This window comes from Schistocerca piceifrons, chromosome 8, assembly GCF_021461385.2.
Source record: "Schistocerca piceifrons isolate TAMUIC-IGC-003096 chromosome 8, iqSchPice1.1, whole genome shotgun sequence".
Taxonomy (NCBI): Eukaryota; Metazoa; Arthropoda; class Insecta; order Orthoptera; family Acrididae; genus Schistocerca; species Schistocerca piceifrons.
The window spans coordinates 33,838,119-33,850,319 of NC_060145.1; the positions used below are offsets into that span (position 1 = coordinate 33,838,119).

Below are 12,201 nucleotides of genomic sequence, written 5' to 3' on the forward strand. Positions count from 1 at the left end.
TAGAGGAAGGAGGAACCGATGGTTGGGAGGTTGCCGTACGTACAAACTCTTCGCGAGTATGCTCTTTTTTCGAAGTATTGGTGTCTGACTTTTGGGCTCGAGATTTAGGAGAACTCGATTAAGGGTGAGCCAGAGAGTGGGCAGGCGGAAGTGGTGAGGTTGAACGTGCGATCTTTGCGCTGGCCGATCTGACGACCGCAGCACTAAAGATGAGGTCGCAAGTCTGCGTGGCCGCCTCCTTTGTTGGCCGAGGAGAAGCAAGGACAGTGCTGTATTTTCCTTTCTGAGGCACGGTGAGCTGTCGACTGGTGAATAATTTTCGAGCAGCAAAGGTCGACACCTTGTCCTTCACTCTAATTTCCTGGATGAGCTTTTCGTCCTTAAAAACGGGGCAATCTCGAGAGGAAGCAGCGTGGTCACCCATACAGTTGATGCATCGAGGGGATGGAGGTGGACAAGCACCCTCATGGGCATCCTTGCCACAAGTAACACATTTGGCCGGATTGGAACAGGACTTGCTGGTGCGATTGAACCGCTGACACTGATAGCAACGCGAACGGAAATTATCTCATAGCCTGCTTTGATTTTCGATGGGAGTTGAACTTTGTCAAATGTCAAGAAGACAGTGCGGGTTGGAATAATGATCGTGTCAACCCTTTTCATAACCCTATGAACAGCCGTTACGCCCTGGTCAGACAGGTAGTGCTGAATTTCTTCGTCAGACAATCCATCGAGGGAGCGTGTATAAACAACTCCACGTGAGGAATTTGAAGTGTGGTTCCACCCGGACAGGGAAGGTGTGTAGTAGTGAGGTACACAGCAATTTTTGTGCCTGGAGGGCACTGACTGTTTCGAACAACAGTGTGCCATTCCGTAATCTGGAACAAGACTTTACAGGACCTGCAATTGCGTCGACACCTTTCTGAATAATGAAAGGGTTGACCGTGGAGAAGTCGTTACCTTCGTCAGACCTAGAAACAACAAGGAACTGTGGCAACGATGGGAGAACTGTCTGTGGCTGAGACTCGGTGAACTTATGCTTGTGAGCAGACATAGTGGAAGGTGAGGAAACCATTGCGGAAGAATCCCCATGATTACCGGCGTCTCCGATGGCGCGCTCCTCCCTTGTGGGGGCCCTCTCTGAGGGCACTCCCGCCTTAGGTGATTGTTCACACCTCAGGTCACACCTCCCGACAGACAGACGGAGGGACCAATCGGCACTTTCGGTGGGTATCAGCTCGGGTAATCACCCCTCCCTGGGCCTGGCCATTACCAGGGGGGTACGTACGTGTCCTACCTGTCTACCCGGGGCGGGGAATTACGCGTTACCCCGTCACTGGCTACGCATGGAAGTGCGTGGGTCGGCCTTCAGACACGCACAGGGAGGAAGAAAGAGAAAGGGAAAGGAAAGAAGAGAGGTCTCAAACGCCGCAGCGGAGAAAAGGGTAAAGAGAAGAGGTAAGGAAAAGAGAAGGACAAAGGAAGATGAAGACATACAAGCAAGGAAGGCGAAGAATGCGGTACATTTACAAGCGTCCGTCTCCGGACGTAGGCACAAACCATACTCCCAGAGGGGGAGAAGGGGAAGGAAAGAGCCAGAGGTGAGGGGGGGGGGGGGCAAAGATAGGGGATAGGGAAGGATGCGGAAAGGGAAGGTATGCAGCCCGGAAAGGAAGGAAGGCCACATTAGCTCAGGGTCCCGTGCTCGCTACGCACGTATCCACATAAGAGTTGTGGGTCCCCTGGGGGGGGGAGCTCTTGTTCTGTTTGAGTGCAATAGGCCAACAGCCTTGCTGCAGCAGGAACTCCAGTTCCTTGAGATCACTGTAGTTAAGCACTATTCTAGCTGGACAGGTGACCATCCAGTCTGCCGAGCACCGTTAGCAAGCAGGATGCACTCAGCCCTTGTGAGGCACACTGAGTAGCTACTTGACTGAGAAGTATCAATTCCAGTCTCAGATTGACTTATGGCTGTGAGAGCCATGTGCTGACCACATGCTCATCCATATCTGCATCTAGTGATGCCTGTGGACTGAGGATGACAGCAGCCAGTTTGTACCTTTTTGTCTTCATGGCTTATTCAAGTCGAGAGTTCCGAGTGCAGCGAAGGGGTGACAGCAACAGAGGCAACCAGGAACATTTGTGCAACATATGGCAATCACACCATTTGATAGCCCAGCAAGAAAAATTGTTCCGATTTTAAGGATGTGCATGTTGACATTTGTGACTATTAGGGAAGACCTTTGGGGTTTAATGAAATCTTTCAGATTCATTAATACAATGTCATGACATGTCAGTGAAGTCCAGAACTGGCCAATGTGAGTAACTGGCCATTTTACTATCAGTGACATTTGCATGCAATGGGGAAGGTATAAAGAATCTGGTGTATGTGTACCAATGAAAACAAAAACTCAGTGGATGGACATGTGCATCTCTGCTTGCTCTCCTCAGTCAGCTCATTGACAGCAGCTGCAGCAGCAACCATTCCTGCGTTTTATTACTGACAATGAGAAATTGTGTCTTTATGCTAACATGAAACAAGGGAAGAAATGATTGAGCCCAAACAGAACAGCAACTTCCTGTACATAAACCTGTGTGCACCCATGAAAGATAATGTTATGCATCTGGTGGAACAGCTATAGTGTCTTTTACTACGAATTGCTTTCCTGAAATTTAACTACTACTGCCCACATTTGTTAACAATCTGTGTTCCTTCCAAATGCTATCCAAAAATAGTGATCAGGAGGATTGCATGAAGTGATGCTACTCCACAGTAACTCCCACCAACATTCTGCTACACTGACATGACATTGTACAGGTGACTGCATGCGAAGTCATTCCACAGCCCCCTTATTCACCTGATCTTGTGCCCTCACATTTTCACCATTTTGTTCTATTTAAACAAAGTCCAAGGAAATTCCTTTCCAGATGGAAATGTGCTCCAAACATGGCTCAAATGTTTCACCACAAAAACACTAAATTTATACAGTCATGGAATAAAAGTTCTCAGCATTGGTAGACCATTGTGAACAGTAAAGGAGACACTATTACTGATGACTGAAGTCATATGTATATCTGTTTTTATTAAGTTTATGGACAAATGCTACGAACTCTTGCACCAACCCAATACACAACATCTTTCCTGAACGTATCTGTCTGATTTTAACCTTCAGTTATTTCAATTGCAAACGCATTTGGTATTTTACCTATTACACAGTGACAGTAATGTTTAACCAGTTCCTGATTGACATAAGAGCACCCTGTTCATTCTTGGACATTTTTGGACTCTTGAATAGGTAGAGGATAATTTTTTTCTATTAGCTATTACTTTATGGAATTAACGTTTCTTGAGCAGAACTGCAGTTGGAGCATTAAAATTTAACTGTGCACCTTGTGAAGTTCTTGTGCCTGCAACACCAAACTATAGTTAATATAAGTTTTTTTCTGACTGAGATTCTTCATTAGGTAGATGTATTTGTTCTTTTAAACCAATATGGCAGATTTTGACCTGCATCCATTTTTAAAATACCCTCCTTAAAAAATCATCTTTGTTGTAAATGTTATACTCCATAAATCTCTATTTGGTAATCCTGTGTATTTTGTGCATTAGCGTTGCTTGTTAAGTCAACAATTCAGGGTCTCTGTTTGGCTTACTGTTCAAATTTTTTTTAAAAAAATTTGAAAAACAATTGTGGGAGTCAGAACATTATTAGATCACTATTATTTGAACTGATGATTTACATTGGTCAAAACCTGTAAAAACAGTATGTATTTCAGGCAATCAAATTATACCATACCTGCTGGACAGTGTACCTAGGAAGAACCTTCTTGTGCTCCTGGAAGATGCCGTCTATGAAAGCATGCCACCTGTAGAATATAGGATCCCTCATTGTTGTTGCTGGATCAGCAATGACCCCAAATGTTTCCTGTCATGGAAGAATTGTTAGTGAGAAGTGAGTAAAATTATACACCCTACAGGAATTATCTTTAATGGAAATTAAATTTCTAAAGAAAATCTCCCTAATTTGATTCAGTTTATCCCCTACTGGTGAAATTTTTTTCTTGTTTGACACTGACAATATTATTAAGTGTGTGCATTAGCTTCCAATTTATAATCTTGTATGCATGGCATTGCAAAGCTTATATTTTGTAAGATATTTTAGCCAGTTTTTTCTGATCAATATGCATTCCAGTCTATGCCACAAAATATGTTTTTATACATACAGTACAATTTACTTTGCATGCAGAAGAATTTACAATACAAGGTTTTTAATAAGCAGAATTTGCACTTACGAGATGTCTGGCATCAGGATCATGGCAGAATCCCATCATAACATGGCCAAGGTTGTGTAGATCGCCGTACAGATTGGGGTTGATAGACAGTATGCTTGCATCTACGATGTTACCAAGAATATCTATGCCATCAGTTTCTGTCAGTTCAACAATTTGCTTTTTTTCCTAAGAAAAGGGAAAGGAAAACATTACTATGACTTGAACAAATAAATCGGCATGTAAAAAATGCATGATGAAGGGATATTTAAACCCTCAAGAAAGGAACAGCCTTCGTAAAACAAGAAAACAAAAACTAAGCGAAAAAATGGTGTAGTGAAAACAGTGGAACAGTGGTGAAAAGTAGTCACAAAAACAGTCATATTGATATTGTTAAGCGTGATTTGCAAACCAAAAGAGGTGTTATTTGTGATGAAAAATGTAATATCGAACTCAGAATATGTCAAGACTACAAATAAATTTATGTGGACTGCAGTAAAGCCCAAAAACAGAACACTAAACTATCAAGAAAATAGAAAACCAAAACAAAGCACTAGAAGCAGTGCACCAGTTACATCAAATAAGTTTTCAGCACCAGATTCATCCAGCGAAACAACGAATAGTGTAAGCTAAAGTAAATATAATGAATCCTCCAATAAAGGTCGTAACAGGGAAATTCTGACACCTTGAAGCACAAAAAAAATTTACTGTATGCCGACAGCCACGGAAAAAGCCTTTCAGCTCCCCTCCATGAAGCTGTACACAATGAGTATTCTGTATTTGCTGAAGTTAAACCAGGAGCTACATTACATGCTGTAGCCAAGAATTTATCAGGAACAATCTGAAAAAAAGATGACTACGTTTTAATCATTGGTGGCACCAATGGTGTTCACAAAAACAAGGGCAAGTAAGCACTCAGTTTATACGATGTTATTGCCAAAACTATACAACACAAATGTTAACTTACAAACCTACCAGTACGACTCTCCTCCAGTGGTCTTGTGTTACTACAGAAGTAAGGTGCTATAATTTAGAACTGTAGAAACTATGTAAAAAACCAAATCATGTGCACTTGCTAGACGTGAACTGAAACATGAACATACCTGGCACAGACTTGAAAGAAATGGAAAGCTCAAGTTAGTGAACCAGATAATTTAACTCTGTAGAGAGCTGCATAAAACCATGGACCCTGTCATTTTAGATTATAATCAACAAGTTTTTTAGGCTCAATTTCAAGCAACACGATTTTGCTGAACTAAACCCCTTGGATAGGAGAGAATCCTGGTCACATTCCAAAGGAACTGACTTTGAAGACAGTAAATTGTCATTACAGTGCAGTGTTAAAGACTCGGGCGATAATTCAACTGATTCAGAATACCAATTCACAGTGTCTTAAGATATCAGTACCATTTAGGATAATTCATCGATCGAAATGTGCAGTATCTTAGGAATAAAAATCTGCTGTACGAATCTGTGGATGAGAATTCACCACACCTCTTAGTATGAGGGTCACTCCAAAAGAAATCACTATTTTTTTAAGAATACAGTTTTCGTTCTGCGTGTGTGAAAGTTTTCCAGTGTGTAGATACATTTTTCCCACTTGTTTTCAAACTTAGTTCAGCCTGTTCCCGTGAGTGGCACTGTCCTAGGATGTCTTCAAGATGGCTGCTACACTTGACGTTTGTCAAAAGCAACGTGCTGTCCTAGAATTCCTGTGCTGTCTATGAGACATTGGGATACATCCACAAGAGGTTGAAAAGGTGTATGGAGATGCTGCTGTTTATCGCAGTACAGTTACTCAGTGGGCAAGCAGGTTAAGTGATTAAAGCGGGCATGGCAATATTGATGATTGTCCTCGCAGTAGCAGGCCTCATACTGCACACACTCCAGACAATGTGCCGAGAGTTAACGAATTGGTGACTGCTGACAGACACATCACAGTGAACGAATTGTCACGCTACGTTGGGATAGGGGAAGAAAGTGTTTGCAGAATACTCAAAGTGTCAGCGTTAAAAAGGGTTAGTGTCAGGTGGGTTCCCAGGATGTATGCAGCAAACTTTTGGAACAGTACGAGAATGGTGGAGATGAATTTCTTGGAAGAATTATGACAGGTGATGAAACATGGCTCCATCATTTTTCACCAGCGATGAAGAGGCAATCAATGAAGTGGCATCATGCAAATTCACCCAACAAAAAAATTCAAAACCACACCTTTTGCTGGAAAAGTTATGGCTACGGTGTTTTTCGATTCCGAAGGACTCTTGCTTGTGGGCATCATGCCAATTGGAACCGTCAAATTCTGATGCATATGTGACGACACTGAAGAAACTTCAAGCTCTACTGAGTCGTGGTCAACCAGATTGGCAAAAGCAGGATGTTTTGCTGTTGCATGACAATGCATGGCCACATGTCAGTCAAGAATCCATGGAAGTGATTCTTCAAACTCCGATGGACAACACTGATTATTATTTTTTTTTTTGTGGTTTTAGGGCGCACAACTTCAATGGTCATTAGCGTCCTGACTACGTTAAGAAGGCACCGCGAGGCACAAGTTTAAAACAACAACTAAAAGGGAAAACACGATAAAAGACAGACTGACAGGCATAGGATTAAAAAACAGCATCATCAAATGTCCTAAGAGAGGTTTGTCAAATTGATAAAACGAAGAACACGAGCAGCTGCTCGTGGGTCATCCTCTAAAAGCGCATCTAAAGTACATGGCAGGTTAAGATCTAGACGCAGTGTGTTAAAATCCGGACAGGACATTAAAATGTGGCAGACCGTCAGCAATTGCCCACATGGGCAGAACGGTGCCGGCGCAGCCGTCAGCAGATGGCGATGGCTGAACCGGCAGTGTCCAATGCGTAACAGGGCCAAAACGACCTCCTCCCACCGAGAAGGGCGGGAGGAGGACGTCCAAGCCGCGGGAAGAGGTTTCAAGGCCCGAAGCTTGTTGTCTGTAAGTGCAGCCCAATCAGCATGCCACAGCGACAAAATCCGCCGGCAAATGACCCTGCTACAGTCTGAGGAAGGGACACGACAAGAAGCTGTCCGAGGTTGGACAACCGCAGCCTTGGCCGCGGCATCTGCAGCTTCGTTCCCAGGGATACCGACATGGCCAGGGACCCACATAAAGCTAACCGGAGAACCAACGTCCACCAGCTGCTGAAGAGAGCATTGGATCCGGTGCACGAAAGGGTGAACCGGATACGGATCACTGAGGCTCTGGATGGCGCTCAGGGAATCTGAACAGATGACATAAGCAGAATGTCGGTGGCGGCAGATGTAAAGAACAGCCTGGTAGAGGGCAAAGATCTCTGTGAAGACCGAACAATGGCCATGGAGCCGGTATTTGAAACTTTGTGCCCCGACAATAAAAGAACACCCGACCCCATCATTGGTCTTTGAGCCATCTGTATAAATAAAGGTCATATTGATGAACTTCAAACGAAGTTCAACAAAACAGGAGTGGTAGACCGAACCGGGGGTAACCTCTTTTGGGAGCGAGCTGAGGTCAAGGTGAACGCGGACCTGAGCCTGGAGCCAGGGTGGCGTGTGGCTCTCGCCCACTCGAAAGGTTGCAGGGAGTGAAAAATTAAGGTGTTGAAGGAGGCGACGAAAGCGAACTCCAGGGGGTAGCAGGGCAGAGACATACAACCCGTATTGACGGTCGAGAGAGTCGTCAAAAAAGGAACGATAAGATGGGTGTTCGGGCATTGACAGTAGCCGACAGGCATACCGACAAAGCAGTATATCGCGCCGGTAGGTGAGTGGCAATTCGCCAGCGTCAGCATGAAGACTCTCTATGGGACTAGTATAAAACGCTCCGATCGCAAGACGTAAACCCCGATGTTGTATGGAGTTGAGGTGGCGTAAGATGGATGGCTGTGCAGAGGAGTATACGAAGCTCCCATAATCCAGCTTGGAGCGGATGATCGACCGATATAGACGAAGCAGGACGGTTCGATCCGCTCCCCACTACATACCACTGAGAACACGGAGGACATTTAAAGAACGGGTACAACGGGCAGTCAAATATGACACATGTGGAGACCAGCTAAGTTTCCTGTCAAATGTAAGACCTAAAAATTTTGTTGTCTCCATGATTGGGAGAGCAACGGGACCGAGTCGTAAGGACGGTGGGAGAAACTCTTTGTAGCGCCAGAAGTTAATACAGACCGTCTTCTCGGCAGAAAAACCGAAGCCATTGGCGACACTCCAGGAGTGAAGACTGTCAAGAGAACGCTGAAGACAGCGCTCCAGGACACGTGTACACTGCGCGCTGCAATAGATTGTAAAATCGTCCACGAAATGGGAGCCTGATACATCAGCTGGGAGGCAATCCATTATTGGATTGATCGCGATGGCGAAGAGAGCGACGCTCAAAACTGAGCCCTGTGGCACCCCATTCTCCTGGCGAAAGGTGTCTGACAGGACAGAACCCACACGTACCCTGAACTGTCGATCCATTAAAAAAGAACGAATAAAAATAGGGAGGCGACCGCGAAGGCCCCATGTATGCATGGTGCGGAGAATGCCCGCCCTCCAACAGGTGTTGTAAGCCTTCTCCAAATCAAAGAACACAGCCGCGGTCGGGCGCTTCCGCAAGAAGTTATTCATAATGAAGGTCGACAAGGTAACCAGATGGTCAACAGCAGAGCGGCGCCTACGAAATCCACATTGTACATTGGTAAGTAGGCGTCGAGACTCGAGCAGCCAAACCAATCGAGAGTTAACCATTCGCTCCATCACTTTACAGACACAGCTGGTAAGCGAGATGGGTCGATAACTGGAAGGCAAGTGCTTGTCCCTCCCCGACTTAGGAATCGGGACAACAATAGACTCGCGCCAGCATGCAGGAACATGTCCCTCAATCCAGATGCGATTGTAAGTACGAAGAAGAAAACCTTTACCTCCAGGAGAAAGGTTGTTCAGCATCTGAATATGAATAGAATCAGGCCCTGGAGCGGAGGACCGTGATCGGCCAAGTGCGTTTTCGAGTTCCCGCATGGTGAATGGGGCATTATAACTTTCACGATTCGAGGAGCGGAAGTTAGGTGGCCTAGCCTCCTCTGCCTGTTTTCGGGGGAGGAAGGCAGGGTGGTAATGAGCGGAGCTCGAAACCTCGGCGAAAAAGCGGCCGAAGGCATTGGAAACATCCTCAGGGGCCACAAGGACGTCATTCGCGACCGTTAAGACAGAAACTGGTGAGGGGACCTTAGTGCCAGATAGCCGGCGCAGGCTACCCCAGACAACAGAAGGAGTAAAACTGTTGAAGGTGCTTGTGAAAGCAGCCCAGCTGGCTTTCTTGCTTTCTTTAATAATACGACGACACTGAGCACGTAATCGTTTATAATTGATACAATTCGCCACTGTAGGGTGGCGTTTAAAGGTGCGTAAAGCACGTCGACGAGCACGTCTCGACATGCTGCAGTCCACCAGGGGACCGGTACGCGACGTGGAGAAGAAGTAGGGTGAGGGATGGAATATTCAGCAGCAGTGAGAATGACTTCCGTGAGGTGTGCGACCTGATGATCACAGCTTGTGAAGGTTTGATCCTGAAAGGTCGCCCTGGAAGAGAAGAGCCCCCAGTCTGCCTTGGAGATGGTCCAACTAGAGGAGCACGGAGAGGGGGTATGCTGCAGGAGATGGATAATACACGGGAAGTGGTCGCTTGAATATGTATCAGAAAGTGCGTACCACTCAAACCGGCGTGCAAGTTGGGGAGTACATATAGAGAGGTCTAAATGGGAATAGGTGTGAGATGTGTCCGAAAGAAAAGTAGGGGCGCCAGTATTGAGGCAGACAAGATTGAGCTGGTTGAAAAGGTCTGCCAACAGGGAGCCCCTCGGGCAGGATGCTGGAGAGCCCCAAAGGGGATGGTGGCCATTGAAGTCTCCAGTTAACAAAAATGGTGCAGGTAGCTGAGCAATAAGTTCCATCATGTCTGCCCTGGTAACGGCAGATGACGGAGTGTAAACGGTACAAATGGAAAATGTAAAAGTGGGGAGAGTAATGCGGATGGCAACTGCCTGCAGGCCGGTGTGCAACGTGATGGGATCGTAGTAAATATCATCCTGGACCAGCAACAGAACCCCTCCATGAGCCGGAATACCTACCACAGGGGGTAGGTCAAAACACACAGAGGTGTAGTGTGCCAAGGCAATTTGATCGCATGGGCGTAGCTTCGTTTCCTGGAGAGCTACGACGAGCGGACGGTGCAAGCGGAGCAGCAACTTCAAGTCCTCTCGGTTGGAGCGAATGCTGCGAATATTCCAGTGAATAAGTGCCATCGTAAGAAGAAAAGGAAGATGAAAGAAGGTGACACCTCGAAGGCCGCTGAGGGCCTGGCTTCGAGCGAGCACTGCCGCCGCCATCAGTAGGTGGACAGTCATCGTCCATTGGGTCTATAGGTTCATCGGCCATCTTGGTAAGATGGCCGGGAGGGGGAGCTTCCTCCGCCGGTGAACGGCCATATGTTCGGCTACCAGCGGTGTGGCCAGGCGAAACGGATGACGGCCTGGGGCGGCAACCGCTGGGTGGCGCAGGAGAGGAAATGTGCCGTGGCGGAGGAGAGCTGTGCTTCCTATGAGCCTTCTTGGAAGGACGTTTGGTGGAAGTACCGGTCGAAGGCTGGGAGGTCGAAGTACGTAGGAAGTCTGCATGGGATGGTTCCTTCTTGAAGGCCCGTTCATCTGACTTCTGGGTCTTCGTCTTGGCAGAAGCTGATGAAGGTGCTTGTGTCTGAGGGGTGACGGGAGGAAGAGGAGACGTCGACCGGGCGATCTTAGCACTGGCCGAACAGACGACTGTGGTGCTGAAGGTCAGATTGCATGTCTGGGTTGCCACCTCCCTGGTAGTCCGAGGAGAGGCGAGGACAGTACTGTATTTCCCCGCTGGGAGCAGCGTGGGCTTCCTACTAGCCAATAGCTTGCGAGCAGCCGAGGTGGACACTTTCTCTTTGACCCGAATTTCTTGGATACAGCGTTCTTCCTTATAGACAGGACAGTCGAGGGAGGATGCGGCATGGTCACCCTGACAGTTCACACAACGAGGAGACGGAGGTGGACAGTCACCCTCATGGGCATCCCTGCCACAAGTGACACATTTAGCCGCATTGGAACAAGACTGTCGAGTGTGATTGAAACGCCGACACTGGTAGCAGCGCGTAGGTGTCGGGACATAGGGGCGAACAGAAATTACCTCGTAGCCCGCCTTGATGCGCGATGGCAGCTTAACACTATCGAAGGTCAAGAAAAGTGTCCGGGTCGGTACAAGGTCATTGTTGACCTTTTTCATGACCCTGTGGACAGCCGTCACGCCCTGCTCAGCGAGGAATGATTGAATCTCCTCATCAGTCAATCCGTCGAGGGAGCTAGTATAGACCACACCACGAGACGAATTCAAAGTTCGGTGAGCCTCCACCCGCACAGGGAATGTGTACAGGAGTGTGGCCCGAAGCAGTTTTTGTGCCTGAAAGGCGCTCTCAGTTTCGAGTAATAAGGTACCGTTACGCAACCTGGTACAAGATTTGACAGATCCGGCTATGGCATCTACACCCTTCTGGATAACGAAAGGGTTGACAGAGGAAAAATCCTTTCCGTCCTCAGATCGAGAAACGACGAGGAACTGTGGGGCAGGCGGTAGTACTTTTGTCACTGGTGGCTGGTCACGTTTCCGTTTTTGGGCAGAAGTTGAGACAGATGGAGTGAAATCCATTGCAGAGGAATCCCCCATGATTGCCAGCGTCTCCGATGGCGCGCTCCTTCCTTGTGGGGACCCTCTCAGAGGGCACTCCCGCCTTACGTGAATGTTTACACCTCAGGTCACACCTCCTGAGAAACAGATGAGGGACCAATCGGCATGGTCAGAAGGTATCCGCTCAGGCAATCACCCCTCCCCGGGCCTGGCCTTTACCAGGGGGTACGCGCG

General features: G+C 47.1%; 1 protein-coding gene across 1 annotated transcript in view; it reads right to left on the bottom strand.

The window, feature by feature from the left end:
- Positions 1-12,201, bottom strand: part of LOC124711826 (phenoloxidase 1-like) — a 67,236-nt gene that overhangs the window by 11,749 nt on the left and 43,286 nt on the right. The window contains exons 7-8 of the mRNA XM_047242055.1: positions 4,294-4,458; positions 3,798-3,926 (exon numbers count right to left, since the gene is read on the bottom strand). Of these exons, the coding sequence (XP_047098011.1) occupies positions 3,798-3,926; positions 4,294-4,458 (294 nt within the window). The remainder of the gene's footprint in view (positions 1-3,797; positions 3,927-4,293; positions 4,459-12,201) is intronic.